The sequence below is a fragment of the Staurois parvus genome, unplaced genomic scaffold, assembly GCF_062004578.1.
Source record: "Staurois parvus isolate SC_StPar_1 unplaced genomic scaffold, SC_StPar_1.0 ptg001335l, whole genome shotgun sequence".
NCBI classification, from domain to species: Eukaryota; Metazoa; Chordata; class Amphibia; order Anura; family Ranidae; genus Staurois; species Staurois parvus.
In genome coordinates, this window is record NW_028319131.1 from 163159 (window position 1) to 186579 (window position 23421).

The window sequence follows — 23421 nt, forward strand, 5'->3', positions numbered from 1 at the left end:
CTCTGCACTGTTGGAGGACTGTGCACTTTCCATTTTCCCTCCTGAAGTAATAGGATCTTTTTTTGCTTCTGAAAACATTCACAGAACTAAAATCAGCAGAGTGTAAATCCATAAGTCAGCTGAGTTGAAAATTTGCTGAAAGTTCTATAAAAAATGAAAACAGTCGCCCTCACATTTTCCTTGAAAGTGGATGAAATGGTCTATTTGCAGAAACTTTCCAGCTACAGGGCAGCCAGAACTGAGATGGAAATCTTCTTCTGAGATCACCCCTCCATGTTACATGAAATGACTAACACTGCTGAGCCCTACATTTCCTTCCCTGAAATTCTGCATCATATAACTATTATAAAGTGGAATCATTATTAAATCTGAAGTGTAATCTGCTTATATTTCTCCTTCTCTACAACCTCGGAGATGCCCATAACAAGATGCTCTACAACCCCGGTGATACCCACAACAAGATGCTCTACAACCCCGGTGATACCCACAACAAGATGCTCTACAACCCCGGTGATACCCATAACAAGATGCTCTACAACCCCGGTGATACCCATAACAAGATGCTCTACAACCCCGGTGCTACCCATAACAAGATGCTCTACAACCCCGGTGATACCCACAACAAGATGCTCTACAACCCCGGTGATGCCCATAACAAGATGCTCTACGACCTCAGAGATGCCCATAACAAGATGCTCTACAACCCCGGTGATGCCCATACCAAAAGGTGCTCTACAACCCCGGTGATGCCCATAACAAGATGCTCTACAACCACGGTGATACCCATAACAAGATGCTCTACAACTCCGGTGATACCCATAAGAAGATGATCTACAACCTCGGTGATACCCATAAGAAGATGATCTACAACCTCAGTGATACCCATAACAAGATGCTTTACAACCCCGGTGATACCCATAACAAGATGCTCTACAACCTCGGAGATGCCCATAACAAGATGCTCTACAACCTCGGTGATATCTATACCAAGATGCTCTACAACCTCGGTGATACCCATAACAAGATGCTCTACAACCCCGGTGATACCCATTATAAGAACCTCTACAAACCAAGTGATGCCCATTACAAGAACCTCTATGACTCCAGTGACGCCCATTACAAAAACCACTAGAACCCCAGTGATGCCCATTACAAGAACAGCTATGACCACATGATGCCCATTACAAAAACCTCTAAAAACCAAGGGATGCTCATTACATAAACCTCTATGACCCCCGTGATGCCCATAACAAGATGCTCTACAACCCCAGTGCTGCCAATTATAAGAACCTTTAAAAACCAAGTGATGCCCATTACAAGAACCTCTATGACTTCAGTGACGCTCATTACAAAAACCACAAGAACCCCAGTGATGCCCATTACAAGAACCTCTACAAACCAAGGGATGCTCATTACATATACCTCTATGACCCCTATGACACCCATAACAAGATGCTCTACCACCTCGGTGATGCCTATTTTAAGAACCTCTACAAACCAAGTGATGCTCATTACAAGAACCTGTATGACTCCAGTGACGCTCATTACAAAAACCACAAGAATTCCAGTGATGCCCATTACAAGAACATCTATGACCTCAGTGATGCCCATTACAAGAACCTCTACAACTCCAGTGGCGCCCATTACAAGAACCTCTACCTCCAGTGATGCAAATCATATTCTGGTTGTCTGTCTATGGTGTCACCATCCATGTGTGTCCATCCTAGCCCACTCTGGTTGTCTGTCTATGGTGCCATCATCCATGTGTGTCCATCCTAGCCCTCTCTGGATGTCTGTCTATTGTGCCACCATCCATGTGTGTCCATCCTAGCCCACTCTGGTTGTCTGTCTATGGTGCCATCATCCATGTGTGTCCTTCCTAGCCTCCACTGGTTGTCTGTGTATGGTGCCACCATAAATGTGTGTCCTTCCTAGCCTACTCTGGTTGTTTGTGTATGGTGCCACCATCCATGTGTTTCCATCCTAGCCAAATCTAGTTTTCTGTGCATGGTCCCAACTTTCATGTGTTCCCAGCTAAACCCATTCTGGCCTCTGCATGGTTCCATCATACACAAGTCCTATGCTATCCATATGGGATGAGGTGCAACAGATATAACAACTGAGGACGGACAGTTGGGCCTACTGAAGACTAACATGAACCTTCTCTGACAACCATAGTCTATGATGTATTATGGAAACGTCGTGAGATGAGGGTCCTGTCTTCACTCAGTGAATACTGTTCTAATAATTATATCCATTCACTGCTGCTTGTTTAATAAAACCTAAAACATATACTGCAAGCTCTTATCCCATAATTTCCCTTCTTACATCACATCTTTATGCCCTCTGAGCTTTCTCACCTGAATATTGAGGCGTCCACGGTGGGCACCCAGGCCGTAGCGTTTGATGCTGGACGCACGCAGTTGGTAGTCTGAGACCCTCAAAGATTCCAATCCCAATGGAGGACATTCTGCAAGGGAAAAGCATAAGCCATTCATTACTAACAGTGAGAAGTCCAACATTAGACCCCAGCAGAGAAAGTGTGACTACAGAGCGTGAGAATACTGTACATCATGAGGCCAGAACATCCAAAAATGCAGGTAATGCAGCACGATGAGTCTAGGGATGAGCAGGGGTGGATTGACAACTCATGGGGCCCCCGGGAAATAGGGGATCATGGGGCCCCTGTGTCCTTGCCCAAACTCAAAAAAGCCTATGAAAAAGGTACCAGGGGCATCTCATGGGGCCCCCTACTGACTCCGGGCCCTCGGCAGTGCCCGAGTTTCCAAATGGTCAGTCCGCCCCTGAGTCCACTAAACCAGTACAAAGTATCTGTGGTAGTGTGGGGGCAGCAAGACAAAGGAAATCCAGACCATGTGTTACCACCAATGACTGAAACATCAGCTTTACCTGGAGATAACCTTAAAGGGTCAAACCACCAAGAGGAGATATTTCAGTCACCAACTGACTTCGTACTGGAGACCCCAGCAGTGAGATTCCTGGCTCTGTTCCTGCACAACTGGGAGGGTTAGGTGTTCACACCTACCTTTATGTGTTCTATCTCCTCCTTGCACCATCTCCACAATATGAATAAAAAATCCAACAAGGAAAGTGGGAACCCCTCATAATGAGTACAGCAGGGGTACAGACCCGGGAACTCGGCACAGGGATGGTGGGAACTCCTCATAATAGACACAGCAGGTGTACAGACCAGGGAACTCGGCACAGGGATGGTGGGAACTCCTCATAATGGACACAGCAGGTGTACAGGCCCGGGAGCTCAGCACAGAGAAGGTGGGAACCCCTTATAATGAGCACAGCAGGTGTACAGACCCGGGAACTCGGCACAGGGATGGTGGGAACCCCTTATAATGAGCACAGCAAGTGTACAGACCCGGGAACTCGGCACAGGGATGGTGGGAACCCCTCATAATGGGCACAGCGGGTGTACAGACCCAGAAACTCAGCACACGGATGGTGGGAAACCCTGATAATGGGCACAGTGGGTGTACAAGCCTTGCTCTGATACTCTGAAATGTGTTGGCTGTCGTAATATTGTTTTGTATTCACCAAGGCCATATATATGTATTTGTACAATCAGATTGTAAGATGTGTGGTGAGCTTAAAAGTCCAATCTCCTTTAGATCTACCAACAGCTATGTGGCACAAGTGCCAGAAACTCAGCACGGGGAAGGTGGGAACCCCTCATAATGGGCACAGCAGGTATACAGACCCGGGAACTCAGCACAGGAATGGTGGGAACCTCTCGTAGTGCGCACATCAGGTGTATAGACCCAGAAACTCACCACAGGGATGGTGGGAACCCATCATAATGGGCACAGCGGGTGTACAGACCCAGGAACTCAGCACAGGGATGGTGGGAACCCCTCATAATGGACAGAGCAGGTGTACAGACATGGGAACTCAGCACAGGGATGGTGGGAACCCCTCACAAAGGGGACAGCAGGTGTACAGACCCAGAAACTCAGCACAGGGATGGTGGGAACCCCTCATAATGGGCACCTCAGGTGTGCAGACCAAGGACCTCAGCGTAGGGATGGTGGGGCTACTCATAATGGGTACATTGGGTGTGTAGACCTGGTACCGTGGCTCCAGGATGGTGGTAAACCCCTCATAATGACCACAATAAGTGTACAGACCCGGGAATCCAGGAATATGTAGACGTCCATAGAACTATAAGATGAGGTCAGCGTAGGTCACTGTAGGTTAGGGAGTAAGTTCCTCAGGGGTGGGAACTGATAGGAATAATTTTGTGCTGCAAACGTTGCAAATATGAATATTTAAAGGCAGGAAATAAGGTGAAGGTAGCCAGCAATCCTCTCATTAATGCACCTAAAACATCTGATCACTAATAATCGGGAGGATTAGAGCCGACTTACCAATATTGGGAAACCTCGGCACACAGTGACCCTTCTCAGCAGCTTTCCCATAAATCTGTGTCTTGGCTTTGGCCACAGTATAAGATAAGCAGAGAATTATGGGTACGCAGAGAATTATGGGTACGCAGAGAATTATGGGTACACAGAGAATTATGGGTACGCAGAGAATTATGGGTACGCAGAGAATTATGGGTACTCTCTGATAGTGATACTATGGTCATGGAATGCTGGATGGCCACTTTCCAAAACTCTGAAACCTGCTGAGAGCACATCAGGATTTCTCCATCCCCCTTTACGAGAATTCTGGATCCCATCATTGGTCTTATGTTTACTTACTAAGCAAGTCTCAGATTGCGATTATCTCGTGTCCATCTGTGGTCTGCTGACGTTCGTCCTTCTCTTTCCCAAAGCAAGCTCAAGCTCAGGAACTTCTCAACCATTCCCCTTGGCATGTGATGTCCACAACCAGCGGGTCAATGCTGGAGTCCTATGAGCCTTGAGCAGAACTATGATGAGTCCTCCACGCTGGTCATACATATTCCAGTTTGAATGGACAATATCTGTTAAATGTCCTTCTGCATTTACAAAAAGAAACATTATTAATTTGAAGTCCTACCTAAACTATCCTTAACATTCAATATCTCATCAATCAGGCCCATAGTTGTTGGAAGAGTTGAAGGATATTGTACAATCAGACTGTAATGTGGGTGGGCGACCTAACTCAGGTTGACCAGATACAAGCAGATGTCTACCCTAGAAATAAAGGGGGTCTATGAAGCCTTCCTGACAAGGGTGAGAGTATGTAACTAGAAGATGATCGTTCCACCATTTTTGATGCATGTTCAATTTGAGGGGTCCTCTACTCACCTCCAAGAGGGTAGACATATATCAACTATCCAACACCATCTCCGAACCCTGGAAAAACCCAGGCTCCCTTAGGAAGAAAGCTTTAGGGGGGTCACTCATCATCTGTCTACCACATATAATGCTATTTTTTTGTCAAAACTCTGGGGTACCGATTTTAATTCACAGATTCAACCATGAATGTGTGAAGGACTAACATCTCTGAAGGGATTCTGTAACTGTAACTGAAAGAGGATGGCTCCACGATTTATAAACCTTCCATCCTCTTGGGCAATCAAAATGTTGCAAGGGCTACTCAGGGTTTGGAGCACTTGCACATTCTCACCCCAAAGCCCAATGTAGTCTGCTCTGCAGTGTATGGTTGGCTGGTTCGAAACCCCACTAAGCCCTTCCCCTCGTTCACCACACATTGACCCCCCCAATATTGGGAGCTATTCACTGAGCAGGGCTTCACATTTCCTCATGGCTACAGGCCGTGGCTCAGGTGATCCAACCATGTACCCTCAGTTCCCATGAGACATGGGGGCTCCAGTCACCTGACTCCTGTATCATTTGAGGTGTCCTCTACTTACCGCCAGGAAGGAAGACCTTTTCCCACTGGCCATTAGCCATCTCCAGACCTCACCAGGTTTTAAGTATGTACCTTGATCTCAGGGCCCCAACAACACTGCCAACTATGCGGATCCTAAAAATATATTTACATGTCCAGCTGCCTGTGGCCCGACAGTATGCATGCTGACCAGTTGCGGACTGACAACTCATGGGGCCCCCGGGCAATAGGGGATTATGGGGCCCCTATGTCCTTGCCAAACTCAAAAAAGCCTATGAAAAAGGTACCAGGGGCATCTCATGGGGATGTGGGGGACTGTGGGGGATGGGATGTTAGAGTGTAAGCTCCTCTATACAGAGACTGATGTGACTGTGGGGGAGGGGACATTAGAGTGTAAGCTCCTCTGGTACAGAGACTGATGTGACTGTGGGGGAGGGGACATTAGAGTGTCAGCTCCTCTGGTACAGAGACTGATGTGACTGTGGGGGAGGGGACACTAGAGTGTAAGCTCCTCTGGTACAGAGACTGATGTGACTGTGGGGGAGGGGACATTAGAGTGTCAGCTCCTCTGGTACAGAGACTGATGTGACTGTGGGGGAGGGGACACTAGAGTGTAAGCTCCTCTGGTACAGAGACTGATGTGACTGTGGGGGAGGGGACATTAGAGTGTCAGCTCCTCTGGTACAGAGCCTGATGTGACTGGCTCAGTGTTCTCTGTACAGTATATATATATATATGGAGACGTGGTCCTGATTCCCGGTTTCTCTCTGTTTTGGGTGAAGATGACCGGCCTCCTCTTTGGTGACTCACCCCTCCAGCAGTCTCAGGTCCGGTATATAGAGGATGGAACATGTGTGAACAATATGTGACCCCAAAGCTGCTGAATCACTTTATTATCTCAAATCTTTCCCTCCCCCCTCCCCCCAACCAAACCGTCCTGCTTAGAATTACAAATCCGGGTGATGATTTCCCGGCACAGGAGAGGAAATTTGCAGATTTTTCCTCTGAACATCAAATAAGAACAAGAGATCCTGGATCGGAGACTGCCTTCTTGTGCCATCTGCTCCCATAAAAACTGGAAAATACTCATTTTCTGGCTACCTCGGGTCACAGGCGTCACGACTCAGAGACACCTGGAACAAGCATGCGGCAAGTGTAGGATGAGTGCAGTTCTTAATCTGTAAACTTGTTCTATGACAGTATTGAAGCCAATGGCCGGGTATGACAGCCAGGGAACCGGTATTTTCAGGAGGAGAAGTCAGCAAAGACTGTGTTGTCCAACACCTCAGCGTCACTGTCTGAGCCAGTATCTGACCCGATCAGCACCTGCAAACATTGTGGCCAGTGGGCTGGCACAACGGATGAATAGACATGTGCAGTTTGTTTCATTCCAAATTGAAATTCCGACAAATTATTCATTATATGGAGATTTGGATGTATCCAAATTTCCAAACTACAATAGTAACAAATTCAAACGGATCCAAAAAAAAGAAACAACATATCATCTGTAATTCAAATTCGAAAACAAAAATAGCATAACATAAAAAATAAAATAAAGGAAAAGATTAGAAAGAATAGAATTGGATAAAATAGAAAAGAAAAGAATAAAATAGAATAGAATAGTATTAGAATGTTAATGGCGGGTTAAAGTGTAACTCCGGCTAAAACATTCTCCTTTAGTTGCACGTAGAGCAAGGAACAGTTCAAGTCTCTGCACGGCTTGGATTGTAACCTAACCCCCCCCCCCCCCCCCCTTGTAGAAGTATTCCCTCTCCGGGACATGAAGTCAGAGCTAATCTTTCCAACAGAAGAGCAGACAAAAAAAATCAGACCGACCAACCCTCCCCTGCTCTATGAACCAGTTCAGCTCTCACCCCTGAGCGCCCCCTACGGACTAATTAAATGCTGCTTTTTTCCCAATTTTGAGCTTTTTCACTACTTACCCCCCCACCAGGCCAAATTCTGATGTTTCTCTCCTACATGTAAGAATCAGCATTGTTCTGCTAGAAAATGACTTCCTATCAGGGGCGGATTGACCATTTGGAAACTCTGGCACTGCCCGAGGGCCCAAGGTCAGTAGGGGGCCCCATGAGGTGTCCCTGATACCTTTTTCATAGGCTTTTTTGAGTTTGGGCGAGGACACAGGGGCCCCATGATCCCATATTGCCCGGGGGCCCCATGAGTTGTCAGTCTGCCCCTGCTTCCTATATATTTTTAAGCAGAAGCCTTAGAGAATAAAATGGTGGGCATTGCAATTTTTTTACGTCACACAATATTTTTTTGAGGGAAAAATACACGTCAATGAATTTTAGTGCATAAAAACACAATAATACCCAATTGTTTGGTAAAATATAAAAGATGATATTGCACCGAGTAAATAGATACCAAACATGTCACGCTTTAAAGGTGTATACTCCTGAGGAATGGCCACAAACTACAGTACTTAACTTTTTAAGGACCGGCGTAAAGCGGATATACTGCTACAGGGCAGCACCTGTGCACAAAATCACGTATATATACGTGACTTTGCATTTCCGGGTAGGGGGCGCGCATCCCCAGTGACACTGACATCCCCAGTGACACCAATACAGTGATCGGTGCTAATAAAAAGCACTGACACTGTACTAATAGCACTGGGCAGGAAGGGGTTAACATCTGGGGCGATCAAAGGGTTAACTGTGTGCTGTGTTTGGTTTACTAGGGAGATATGCTGCGCAGAGATACAAAGCAGCATGTCCTTGCTGGCAGGGGAGAGACCTGTGTTAGTTACACACAGGTCTCTCCCCTGTCAGTGCTCCTCGGCGATCGGCAGGTCCTGGCAGAGAATCTCCTGCAGGGACAAGGTGGTTGACATCCTTAGCCGCCAATGGCGGTGTGGGTAGGGCAGTGCACGCCCCCTACCTGGAAATGCAAATCACGTATATACGCGTGATTTTGCACAGCCCTGCCACCCTGTAGCAATATTTATCTGGTAGAGTGGAGGGGAAGTGGTTAAAAAATAATTATAAACATTGAAGTTGATTTACTAACAGCCAATAGACTGTGTACTTTGCAAGTGCAGTCACTCCAGAGCTGGGAATGGCTGACAAGCATGAGGAGGAGCAGGACATGTGTTCCTGCACCCTGCGTTCCTTTTTGAAGATTTTTGAGGCATGTATAGCACTCAAATGCAGGCCATACACAGGTCAAATTCCGAACGATTTTTCGATCGAAAATGTTGTTCGTTCTGTAATCCGATGGTGCCACCAATGATCTCGAAAATCAGTCGTACTTCACAACATTTTCCAGCATGCCTTTATCAGGCACCATGAAAATCGGCCTGTGCTATTGCCCCGCTAACAGAGCAAAAATTGTCCGATTATTCTTAGGTCCGATTTGCGTACGAAAATTGTTCGGAAATCGACCCATGTATGGCCGGCCTTAGTGTCCACAACTGGTCAAAATGAGTGTTAGTATGCTGTATGCCCCTGCTTGGAACAAACTCCAGTGACCATAAGGACGGAAGGTGATCTACTTCAGTAGGAAGACACATAACAATAAAAACCCAACGGGGGTTCTAGTTTTCCCCGTCCCGTCAAAGACAAAGGTAGCACTCTAGTCTAGAATAGAATGCATCAGTGGGGGCCAGTGGTTGGAGCCGAGGGGCAATGAACTGAAAGGGCCTGGAGATGGAATGTTGTGCATCAAGCTGTGTGGTTTTTTTTATGGCCTCACGACTTTTTTTGGTTTACTTCCCGAGTTGAGTCTTGGAGACGTGATATTGTACTGTACGTAGCAAATCTCAGATCTTCTACAAGTCAGAGCCCCAGAGAGGAAGAGGAGGAGGAGGGCTCTCTGCTGAGATACTTGGCTCCATCCTCTGCTAGATACAATGATCTCTCATGTCTAATGAGCTCTGTGAGGGTCTCCAGAGCACATGAGGGGGTTCCGTGTAATTCTCTTCTAGAAGACAAGAAACAGCTGGACACTGAGCAGAGGCACGGGACTCCGGGACTCTACATTGGTGAATGTAATGAGCTGTAGCAGTCAGAGAATGTATTGTGGTTCTGAATATATTTCCTATCAAATTAAAAAATACATTTGCAAAAAGAACTAAAATTATACACACTCACCAGTCAGTTTATTAGGTCCACCTTGCTAGTGCCGAGAAAATCTCCCCCACACCATGACACCACCATCACCAGCCTGAACCATTGATACAAGGCAGGATGGATCCCCCACACCATGACACCACCAGCCTGAACCATTGATGCAAGGCAGGATGGATCCCCCCACACCATGACACCACCACCACCAGCCTGAACCATTGACACAAGGCAGGATGGATCCCCCACAACGTGACACCACCACCACCAGCCTGAACCATTGATACAAGGCAGGATGGATCCCCCACAACGTGACACCACCACCATCACCAGCCTGAACCATGGATACAAGGCAGGATGGATCCCCCACAACGTGACACCATCACCAGCCTGAACCATGGATACAAGGCAGGATGGATCCCCCACAACGTGACACCACCACCATCACCAGCCTGAACCATTGATACAAGGCAGGATGGATCCCCCACACCATGACACCACCACCAGCCTGAACCATTGATACAAGGCAGGGTGGATCCCCCACACCATGACACCACCAGCCTGAACCATTGATACAAGGCAGGATGGATCCTCCACATCATGACACCACCAGCCTGAACCATTGATACAAGGCAGGATGGATCCCCCACACCATGACACCACCACCACCAGCCTGAACCCTTGATACAAGGCAGGATGGATCCCCCACACCATGACACCACCACCACCAGCCTGAACTGTTGATACAAAGCAGGATGGATCCCCCACACCATGACACCACCACTACCACCAGCCTGAACCGTTGATACAAGGCAGGATGGATCCCCCACACCATGACACCACCACCACCAGCCTGAACCATTGATACAAGGCAAGATGGATCCCCCACACCATGACACCACCAGCCTGAACCATTGATACAAGGCAGGATGGATCCACCACAGCATGACACCACTGCCACCAGCCTGAACCGTTGATACAAGGCAGGATGGATCCCCCACACCATGACACCACCACCAGCCTGAACCTTTGATACAAGGCAGGATGGATCCCCCACACCATGACACCACCGTCACCAGCCTGAACCATTGATGCAAGGCAGGATGGATCCACCACACCATGACACCACCACCACCAGGCTGAACCTTTCTAAAATTCTGCTTTCCTCAGGAGGGCAAGGGGTTGCAGTACATATCTATAAAAAATGTTTTTGTACAGTTAGGGAATTATGAAGTATTGCACAATAGTACCATACTTGCTGTAAATGTACAGAATCAGTCTGATATCCAGGTTGCTTGTCTTACCTTTCCATCTCTCTGGTTCCTAAATGGGTCCAGACTTCGCCCAGCATGGTGGACATACCCCCAGAGGGGTCTTCAGGGTCTGGGAACCATAGGAGCTGACCACATACCTGGACCTGTACAGCACTAAAATTGTTGCCCTCAGCACCAAGACAAGAGCCCATGCAGGGTCCAAGGCCCGAATCAGCATCACAGGCTGTCTCCATAGTTTGAAGTCTAGGTATGGTTCCAATGGTATTACCGAAGTTACACTGATCTACAGCAGTGGTCTCCAAACTGTGGCCTGGGGGCCAGATGTGACTCTTTGCTTGCTTTTATCTGGTCCTTGGAGCACTATTTCATCCACTGACACCAACAATGGGACAAAATTCTCCCCCAACTGACACCAATTAAGGGGCGCAATTCCACCCAATGATGCCAAAGATGGGGCGCAATTCCTCCCAATGAGACCAACAATAGGGCCCAGTTCCGCCCAATGATACCAAAGATGGGGCACAATAACTCCCAATGAGACCAACGATGGGGCACAGTTCCGCCCATTGATACCAATGATGGGGCACAATTCCTCCCAATGACACCAATGATGGGGCACTATTCCTCCCACTGACACCAATGATGGGGCACTATTCCTCCCACTGATACCAATGATGGGGCACTATTCCTCCCACTGACACCAATGATGGGGCACTATTCCTCCCACTGATACCAATGATGGGGCACAATTCCTCCCAAATGACACCAATGATGGGGCACAATTCCCCAGTGACACCAATGATGGGGCACAGTTCCTTTCATTAGCACCAAAAATGGAGCATTTTTTGCTCCCCCTGATACTGGGACATTTTCTTTTCCCGATGTCCACAGTCTGGCCCCCCTACAGTCTGAAGAACAGTAAACTGGCCCTTTGTATATAAAGTTTGGAGACCCCTGATCTAGATGCATTGTTTTTATATTTATAGTAGAAAGCAGTAAAGAGTTGATTGAACAATCCAGAATAAGAAACTAGTTAAATATAAGAGGCGCACTGTGCCCTGTAGATGGATGATAAAGATCGGTATGGACAGGCAGAGAGTCAGGCAGGATAGGAGATGCATTGCGCCCTGTAGATGGATGATAAAGATCGGTATGGACAGGCAGAGAGTCAGGCAGGATAGGAGGTGCGCACTGTGCCCTGTAGATGGCTGATAAAGATCGGTATGGACAGGCAGAGAGTCAGGCAGGATAGGAGGTGCGCACTGTGCCCTGTAGATGGCTGATAAAGATCGGTATGGACAGGCAGAGAGTCAGGCAGGATAGGAGATGCACTGTGCCCTGTAGATGGCTGGTAAAGATCGGTATGGACAGGCAGAGAGTCAGGCAGGATAGGAGGTGCGCACTGTGCCCTGTAGATGGATGATAAAGATCGGTATGGACAGGCAGAGAGTCAGGCAGGATAGGAGATGCACTTTGCCCTGTAGATGGCTGATAAAGATCGGTATGGACAGGCAGAGAGTCAGGCAGGATAGGAGATGCACTTTGCCCTGTAGATGGCTGATAAAGATCGGTATGGTCAGGCAGAGAGTCAGGCAGGATAGGAGGTGCGCACTGTGCCCTGTAGATGGATGATAAAGATCGGTATGGACAGGCAGTGAGTCAGGCAGGATAGGAGGCGCACTGTGCCCTGTAGATGGCTGATAAAGATCGGTATGGACAGGCAGAGAGTCAGGCAGGATAGGAGGCGCACTGTGCCATGTAGATGGCTGATAAAGATCGGTATGGACAGGCAGAGAGTCAGGCAGGATAGGAGGCGCACTGTGCCATGTAGATGGATGCTAAAGATTGGTACGGACAGGCAGAGAGTCAGGCAGGAGAGATGCACACTGTGCCCTGTACATGGCATACAACAAGCTGTGTGAACAGGCAGGAAGCCAGCAGGAGGTGTGTGCAGTGCCCCGTAGTAGTCATTGATCATGCAGTACATACGTTCTTCTTGGGGTCCTCCTGAATTTTTAGGTTTAGTTTCTTCTTTGGACTTCTTCAAGACTTTCACCGTTTTGACTATCTTAACTTTTTTTTTCGCCACCTTTGCTAGAAAAATGCAGAAAAGTATAAAGGGTCATTCTGTGCTGATAGACATCCAGATAATACACACAACATACAGGTGAAACTCAAAAAATTAGAATCTGGTGCATTCATTCATTTATTTCAGTGCAGCAACTTAAAAGGTGAAACTAATATATGAGACTCATTACATGCAAAGCAAGATAGTTCAAGCCGTGATTTGTCATCATTGTGATGATTATGGCTTACAGCTCATGAAAACCCCAAATCCACAATCTCAGAAAATGAGAATATTGTGAAAAGGTGGAATAATCTCGGCTCAAAGTGTCCCACTCTAATCAGCTCATTCAGCCATAACACCTGCAAAGGGTTCCTGAGCCTTTAAATGGTCTCTGAGTCTGGTTCAGTAGGAATCACAATCATGGGAAAGACTGCTGACCTGACACCATCACTGACACCCTCCATAAGGAGGGAAAGCCTCAAAAGGTCATTGCAGAAGAAGTTGGATGTTCCCAAAGTGCTGTATCAAAGCACATTAATAGAAAGTTATGTGGAAGGGAAAAGTGTGGAAGAAAAAGGTGCACAAGCAGCAGGGATGACCGCAGCCTGGAGAGGATTGTCAGGAAAAGGCCATTCAAAAGTGTTGGGGACTTTCACAAGGAGTGGACTGAGGCTGGAGTCAGTGCATCAAGAGCCACCACACACAGACGGATCCTGGACATGGGCTTCAAATGTCGTATTCCTCTTGTCAAGCCGCTCCTGAACAACAAACAACGTCAGAAGCGTCTTATCTGGGCTAAAGAAAAACAGACCTGGTCTGCTGCTCAGTGGTCTAAAGTCCTCTTTTCTGATGAGAGCAACTGTTGCATCTCATTTGGAAACCAAGGACCCCGAGAATGGAGGAAGAATGGAGAGGCCCAAGGACCCGGAGTATGGAGGAAGAATGGAGAGGCACGAGGACCCCGAGTATGGAGGAAGAATGGAGAGGCCCAAGGACCCCGAGTATGGAGGAAGAATGGAGAGGCCCAAGGACCCCGAGTAATGAGGAAGAATGGAGAGGCCCGAGGACCCCGAGTATGGAGGAAGAATGGAGAGGCACAAGGACCCCGAGTATGGAGGAAGAATGGAGAGGCACGAGGACCCCGAGTATGGAGGAAGAATGGAGAGGCACAAGGACCCCGAGTATGGAGGAAGAATGGAGAGGCCCAAGGACCCCGAGTATGGAGGAAGAATGGAGAGGCCCAAGGACCCTGAGTATGGAGGAAGAATGGAGAGGCACAAGGACCCCGAGTATGGAGGAAGAATGGAGAGGCCCAAGGACCCTGAGTATGGAGGAAGAATGGAGAGGCCCAAGGACCCTGAGTATGGAGGAAGAATGGAGAGGCCCAAGGACCCCGAGTATGGAGGAAGAATGGAGAGGCACAAGGACCCCGAGTATGGAGGAAGAATGGAGAGGCCCAAGGACCCTGAGTATGGAGGAAGAATGGAGAGGCCCAAGGACCCCGAGTATGGAGGAAGAATGGAGAGGCACAAGGACCCCGAGTATGGAGGAAGAATGGAGAGGCACAAGAACCCCGAGTATGGAGGAAGAATGGAGAGGCACACACTGCAAGATGCTTGAAGTCCAGTGTGAAGTTTCCACAGTCTGTGTTGATTTGGGGAGCCATGTCATCTGCTGGTGTTGGCCCACTGTGCTTCATTAAGTCCAGGGTCACCGCAGCCGTCTACCAGGAGATTTTGGAGCACTTCATGCTTCCTTCCACAGACGAGCTTTATGGGGATGCTGACTTCATTTTCCAGCAGGACTTGGCTCCGCCCACATTGCCAAAAGCACCAAAACCTGGTTCAATGACCGTGGGATTACTGTGCTTGATTGGCCAGCAAACTCGCCTGACCTGAACCCCATAGAGAATCTATGGGGCATTGCCAAGAGAAAGATGAGAGACATGAGACCGAACAATGCAGAAGAGCTGAAGGCCGCTATTGAAGCATCCTGGTCTTCCATAACACCTCAGCAGGGCCACAGGCTGATAGCTTCCATGCCACGCCGCATTGAGGCAGTAATTGCTGCAAAAGGGGCCCCAACCAAGTACTGAGTACATATGCAGCTTCTACTTTTCAGAGGTCCAATATTGTTCTATGTACAATCCGTGTTTTATTGATTGCATGGAATATTCTCATTTTCTGAGATTGTGGATTTGGGGTTTTCATGAGCTGTAAGCCATAATCATCACAATGATGACAAATCACGGCTTGAACTATCTTGCTTTGCATGGAATGAGTCTCATATATTAGTGTCACCTTTTAAGTTGCTGCACTGAAATAAATGAACTTTTACACCATATTCTCATTTTTCGAGTTTCACCTGTATGTACCACCACCACACATTCACTGCCATTGCAATGTAAACAAACGGCAAAACATCTCACATCGAGACTCCCCATTTCTGAGCTTGAAATCACGCCGACCAGAAAGGGGCACTTTTCTGAGCAGCTCCAGCTCATTCCGGAATTGATTTCTGCAGCCTATGCACAGAGGTAGATCGCTGAGGCGGGAGCGTTACACACCACCAGAAGCCACTGCAAGGAGCCGACTGCCCATGAGCACTGTGAAAGCCCTGCTTACTCTGGCTGCAGCGGATCTCATGGGAAATGATAGAAATTTCAAATCAAGGTGAATTTCTTACGTCAAGTCCTGTAGCAGTACTATATGGACATCGGCTTTATTGTCACTACAGCACAGATATGTGGTGTCATAGGAAGTGATGGGACACGCTTCAATGTGATTGGAGGCTTAGACATTAACAATTTGTTATAGAGAATTGGGGAGACAATATGTCTTCTGTCCGGTTTTTATTGCTGCCAGTGTTACGGCCCATTGCCTTCATTTGTGGTGCTGGTGTCACAGGAGGAGGAAGTAGGGGGAATCATGTCGGCGGGGTCACAGGCAGTAATAAAACATCAGTTCTAGATATAGTAGGGAAGACTTAGAGAATGAAGTTGTGGGTGGAGCTGGGCGGTGAAGAGACCCTGTCACCAGACCATTCATTTCAACAACAATCTTCCTATGAGATTCTATGTGTATCCAACATATTTTGTATATTTTATTACCCGTAAACTCCTCCCTTCCAGACATCCAGAAGCCCTGAGACTGCTGCATCTCGGCAGTCCAGCAGACTTGGTGGCGTCCTGAGGCAGGTGCGGGGGGTGCGCTCTGCACCGGGTGACACCAACCGCACGGGGGTGACACCAGACCCACTCCAAAAAAAGGTAAATTGTAAAGAAAGCCGACGATCCCTGCAGGATGGATGGGATCTGTGGATTGAGCATTATGGATCGGAGTCCAATCCATTATGCTCAATCTGCAGAATTGATCCATTCTGCGGGGATCGTCGGAGGGGGTGTCACCAAGTGTTATCGCACCGGGTGACACCAACCCTAGGGATGCCCCTGAGCAGACTCATTCAGCCGACTCTAATTTCCTGTACCCTACTGCCTAAAATGTTATGTAGGGAGGTGATGGAAGCGACAGAGGAGCTGGGCCAGCATAGATAGAAATTGGACACTCCCAGAAGAGGAGAGGGCTATGCTGTGCAGGGAGGAAGGATTCTGCGCTCGGCAACTGAGTAGTCACATTTACTAGCAAGTACATTGCAAGGGAGCAAAACATCGATGGAAAGGAAATCACTGAAAGTAAGCATTCCAACATTTTCGGGATTTTTCTGTGTCCTTCTCTACAATTTTTTTTTAAAAGTTCAGGACAGGTTCTCTTTAACCACTTCAAGTCCTGACACTTTCACCCCCCTTCCAGTCTGGACACTCCCCCCCCCCTTCCAGTCTGGACACTTTCCCCCCCTTCCAGTCCGGACACTTTCACCCCATTCCAGTCCGGACACTTTCCCCCCCTTCCAGTCCGTACACTTTCCCCCCTTCCAGTCCGGACACTTTCCCCCCCTTCCAGTCCAGACACTTTCACCCCCTTCCAGTCCGGACACTTCCCCCCCCTTCCAGTCTGGACACTTCCCCCCCCCTTCCAGTCTGGACACTTTCCCCCCCTTCCAGTCCGGACACTTTCACCCCCATTCCAGTCCGGACACTTTCCCCCCTTCCAGTCCGGACACTTTCCCCCCTTCCAGTCCGGACACTTTCACCCCCTTCCAGTCTGGACACTTTCACCCCCTTCCAGTCTGGACACTTCCCCCCCCCTTCCAGTCTGGACACTTTCCCCCCTTCCAGTCCGGACACTTTCCCCCCTTCCAGTCCGGACACTTTCACCCCCTTCCAGTCCGGACACTTTCACCCCCTTCCAGTCCGGACACTTTCCCCCCTTCCAGTCCGGACACTTTCACCCCCTTCCAGTCTGGACACTTTCACCCCCTTCCAGTCCGGACACTTCCCCCCCCTTCCAGTCTGGACACTTTCCCCCCTTCCAGTCCGGACACTTTCCCCCCTTCCAGTCCGGACACTTTCCCCCCCTTCCAGTCCGGACACTTTCCACCCCTTCATCCGGACACTTTCCCCCCTTCCAGTCCAGACACTTTCCCCCCCCTTCCAGTCCGGACACTTTCCCCCCCTTCCAGTCCGGACACTTTCCCCCCCTTCCAGTCCGGACACTTTCACCCCCTTCCAGTCCGGACACTTTCCCCCCCTTCCAGTCCAGACACTTTCCCCCCCCTTCCAGTCCGGACACTTTCACCCCCTTCCAGTCCGGACACTTTCACCCCCTTACTGTCCAGGCCAATTTTCAGCTTTCAGCGCTATCACACTTTGAATGACAATTGCGCGGTCATGCAACACTGTACCCATATGGATTTTTTAGCATTTTTTTTAGACAACTAAAACTTTATTTTGGTGGTATTTATTCACCTCTGGGATTTTTTTTTTTTTTATTTTTTTTTGCTATATAAATGAAAAAGTCCAACAATTTTGAAAAAAAGTGTTTTTCTTATAAAATTTTGCAAATAAATAATCTTTCTTCATAAATCTTGGCCAAAATGTATTCATCTATCTTTTTACTAAAAATAAATAACCCAAATTAGTTTATAACCAAAAACTATAATTTTAAAAAAAAATTTTTACATTTCTATTTTTTTTCATATTATTATTTATTTATTTTTTTTACATACTGTCACCCTAGCAGTACAGGGTCACCATAGTGACACTGGACTACTTGTGGGAGGTGATGAAGATTTTTTTTTTTTTTTCTTTTACACTGTTTGCTTTTACACCCATAAAGGCTGTAAAGCAATCATCTGTCCTTCTCTCTGGCTGCATTCTTGCAGCCATTAAGAAATACTGTGAGAGCTGTGATTGGTCACAGCTTGTCACATGGTACAAGGCTGTTATGAATGGCCTTGTACCATGTGACCTCGGTGATCATTCACAGATTTTACATGTAGTAAGCAATGATGTCAGAAGTGACATCTTGCTTACACCTATTCATGTGATCACTGATTGGCCAATCAGTGATCACATGATCGGGACCTCACACAGAGGTCCCGTACAGCGATCGGTGTTCTGCTGTGTCTAGTGGCACCAGATCGCGATGCTGCAAACTCCCAGGGAGTGCGCACAATCCAAAATGGCGGGCGCCGTTTATGAACGGCAACCCGCCCCTGCATTGCCACCATCCGACCGTTTACATACATGGGCCGGATGGGAGGGGGTTAAATGGTTTACTCGCTGCCTGCAGTGCCTCTATTGGATAAGGTCCCATTCACAGCTGAGCGTTTTGCAGCGTGAAGCTCCAAAAGAAAAAAAAAATCAAACTTCCTCTATGTAGACACATCTCCACTCCAAGTCACCTGAAGCTCAAAAGCATTTTGGAGCTCCGTTCAGGCAGATTCATGCGCGTTTGGCGTGTTTTTTTTTATTCCCATAGAAATACGCAAATCACGCGTATTCATGCATTTTGTCTTGCAACCAAAAGCGGTTTTTTGGCATGGCGACAATTGACGTTGCAAATGAAAATGTTCTCTATTGGCTAATACAAAAACATCAGAACTCAAAAAGCCTGAAAACGCCTGAACAAATTGCGCCCAAGCGTTTGCAAACACGGCAAAAAAAATGCCCAAAAATGCTGCGCTCAGATATGAATGGAGCCATAGTGACCGGCAGCCGGGGTCACCCTTTAATATCGATAGATTTGTACACAATATACAGAGCCTGCTCCATGTGGGTGTTCCAGTGCATTCCGCAGCCCGGATCTCCGCTCACAAGGCATGGATCGGTTCCAAGTCCGCCTCCAAATGTAAGAAAATTGGCGTTTAACGAGCGTGCGCCGGCCGTATATAAACAGAGTGCAAGCCGGAGTAACCCGATACATCGCACTCCCTTCTGTGTGGCCTCATCCTTACCATTCACAAACACTAAGGCTGTCCCTGCTGGAAATGCCAGTTGTCTGGCTGCCCCATCCATCCCCTGGCTCTGAGGAATCCTTATAGAAACACAGCAAGTGATGGCAGAAATAGACCAGATGGTCCGCTGACCGGCCCGACCTCTTTGCCCCGAAATATTTACCCCTTTTATCTCTCAGACTGTTTATTTAAAAAAACTAACTTTTTCTTTTTTTTTACTTTTCTGGTTGCTTTAACCACTTCCAGTCCGGACACTTTCCCCCCCTTCCAGTCCAGACACTTTCCCACCCTTCCAGTCCGGACACTTTCCCCCCCTTCCAGTCCAGACACTTTCCCCCCCCTTCCAGTCCGGACACTTTCCCCCCCTTCCAGTCCAGACACTTTCCCCTCTTCCAGTCCGGACACTTTCCCCCCTTCCAGTCCAGACACTTTCCCCCCCCTTCCAGTCCGGACACTTTCCCCCCCTTCCAGTCCAGACACTTTCCCCTCTTCCAGTCCGGACACTTTCCCCCCCTTCCAGTCCGGACACTTTCCCCCCCCTTCCAGTCCGGACACTTTCCCCCCTTCCAGTCCGGACACTTTCCCCCCCTTCCAGTCCGGACACTTTCCCCCCCTTCCAGTCCGGACATTTTCCTCCCCCTTCCAGTCCGGACACTTCCCCCCCCTTCCAGTCCGGACACTTTCCCCCCTTCCAGTCCGGACACTTCCCCCCCCTTCCAGTCCGGACACTTTCCCCCCTTCCAGTCCAGACACTTTCCCCCCTTCCAGTCCGGACACTTTCCCCCCTTCCAGTCCGGACACTTTCCCCCCTTCCAGTCCGGACACGTTTTCCCCCTTCCTGCCCCCAGGCCAATTTTCATCTTTCAGCGCTATCACTTTGAATGACAATTGCGCGGTCATGCAACACTGTACCCATATGAATGTTTTAACATTTTTTTTTAGACAGATAAAACTTTATTTTGGTGGTATTTAATCACCGCTGGGATTTTTTCTTTATAAACATCGATCAGACGGGAGATAGAGAGATACAAAGTAACATTGTTTATTAACATTGTATCTCTCTATCTCCCGTCTGATCGATGTTTATAAACAATGTTACTTTGTATCTCTCCATCTCCCGTCTGAGCGATGTTTATAAACAATGTTACTTTGTACCTCTCTATCTCTCGTCTGATCGATGTTTATAAACAATGTTACTTTGTATCTCTCTATCTCTCGTCTGATCGATGTTTATAAACAATGTTACTTTGTATCTCTCTATCTCCCGTCTGATCGATGTTTATAAACAATGTTACTTTGTATCTCTCTATCTCCCGTCTGATCGATGTTTATAAACAATGTTACTTTGTATCTCTCTATCTCCCGTCTGATCGATGTTTATAAACAATGTTACTTTGTATCTCTCTATCTCCCGTCTGATCGATGTTTATAAACAATGTTACTTTGTATCTCTCTATCTGGTGTCTGGATGGTCCAATGTTTCGATAGCAGTAACTTCTACAATTCCTGTATTCGCAAAGCATCTCCTGGCTGTCATATTAATGTCCAATCATTGCCAACAAGTACCAACTGGGGCAGAAGGAGAGGACACGCTACATACACTCCGTGTGTACACATACACACACACATACACATATATACATACACACATGTACAGGCAGGTGACATGCACCAGTAGGCAGTAGCAGGTGATGGTGTGGGTGTCTGATGACATCATGCAGATCTCCGGGGGCCCCTATACAGGGTGTACAGCACATGTGGCAGTGAATGTCATTATATTACACATCAGTGGGACCCTTCACCCCATTCCACGCCCCACAGATCCCCGTCCACTACATCACCTGCACATGCGATGCAGAGAAGACGTGACGGGATGCAGCACACATGCGTGATATGAGATCAGATAAAGACGCAGGCAGTACAAATTATACAGCTGGGTGCAAAACGCATCAGCCACCCCCTGCGATCCAACATACGGAACAAAGCCAACGGACAAAATGGGCGTTCAAGCACAGCAAAACTTCTCTGAATGTAGCTTTACTTTTACATTAGTGCTTAAAAATAAATACATAAATAAATAAATGTAAAAAAAAAGTGGAATGTTACATAAACTATAAATAAATAAATAAATTGAATAAATAAATCATAAAAAATAAATAAATAAAATATGGAAAGCGGAACCTTACATAAAATATACATAAATAAACAATGATAAAAATAAATAATAACTTAAAGTGGAACTTTACATAAAATAGAAATAAATGAAATTAAATAAATAATTTAATAAATAAATAAATCATAATTAAAATTAAATAAATCAATTAAATAAAATAAGGAAAGCGGAACTTTACATAAAATATACATAAATAAATAATGATAAAAAAATAAATAAATAAATAACTTAAAGTAGAACTTAACATAAAATATAAATAAATAAAATTAAATAAATAATTAATTTTATAAATAAATCATGATTAAAAATAAATAAATAAAATAATGAAAGTGGAACTTTACATAAAAAATACATAAATAAATAATGATAAAAATAAATAAATAACTTAAAGTGGAACTTAACATAAACTATAAATAAATTAATAAATAAAATTAAATAAATAATTTAATAAATAAACAATGATTAAAAATAAATAAATAAAATAACGAAAGTGGAACTTTACATAAAATATGCATAAATAAATAATGATAAAAATAAACAAAATAAATAAACAAATAAATAACTTAAAGTGGAACTTTACATAAAATAAAAAAACTTTACATAAAATAAAAATAAATAAATAAAATTAAATAAATAAATCATGATTAAAAATAAATAAATAAAATTAAATAACGAGAGTGGAACTTTACATAAAATATACATAAATAAATAATGATAAAAATAAACAAATAAATAAATAACTTAAAGTGGAACTTAACATAAACTATAAATAAATTAATAAATAAAATTAAATAAATAATTTAATAAATAAACACTGATTAAAAATAAATAAATAAAATAAAATACGGAAAGTGGAACTTTACATAAAATATACATAAATAAAGAATGATAAAAATAAATAAACAAATAAATAACTTAAAGTGGATTTTTACATAAAATAAAAATAAACAAATCATAATAAAGTGGAAGTTTTCATAAGATATAAATACGTTATTTCATAAAAATAAATAAAAACTAAAAAAAGAAAAAAGAAATAAATAATACAAAGTGGAACTTTTTTGTCATAATTTTTCGGAAAATGAAAAAATGAAAAAAAATTATTTTCACTTTTTTTTTACATCCTGTCACCAGTGCAGTACAGCGTCATCATATAACTGGCATGGTGGTGATCAGGGACACTGACTGGTGTCAGTATGAAAAAAAAAAAAAAATATATATTTTTTAATTTTTTTTTAATTTTTTTATTATTTTTTATTACATTTGTTTTCTTTTTTTTTAAGATTTTTTTTTCAAATTTTACTATGTCCAAAGTAGTACAATGTTACCATAGTAACATTGTACTACTTTGGGGAAGGGATCAGTATTTTTTTTTTTTTTTTACACAATTTGCTTATAGCAAAGAATTACTTTGCTATAAGCAAGCATTTACCTGAATGACATCGATTCATTCAGGGTTTTTTTTTTTTTTTTTGTGCTTAGCTGTGATTTGGCCACAGCTAATCACATGACATGTGCATGTGACCTGCTGTGACCATTCACAGCTAGGCACTAGTATACAATGGATGGCATGAATGAAGCCATCCATTGTATACAACTGTCATGTGACCTGCTGTGATTGGTCACAGCAGGTCACATGGTACCGGCAATGGGGGC

At 45.7% G+C, this 23421-nt stretch overlaps 1 protein-coding gene across 2 annotated transcripts in view; it reads right to left on the reverse strand.

The window, feature by feature from the left end:
- LOC149436815 (inactive carboxypeptidase-like protein X2) overlaps nucleotides 1–23421 on the reverse strand; it is a 121320-nt gene that overhangs the window by 81056 nt on the left and 16843 nt on the right. Inside the window, exons 2-3 of one of the 2 annotated variants that reach the window (XM_089661415.1) lie at nucleotides 13163–13267; nucleotides 2361–2470 (exon numbers count right to left, since the gene is read on the reverse strand). In XM_089661415.1, coding sequence (XP_089517541.1) covers nucleotides 2361–2470; nucleotides 13163–13267 — 215 coding nt within the window. The remainder of the gene's footprint in view (nucleotides 1–2360; nucleotides 2471–13162; nucleotides 13268–23421) is intronic. The other variant, XM_089661416.1, reaches the window with a different exon arrangement.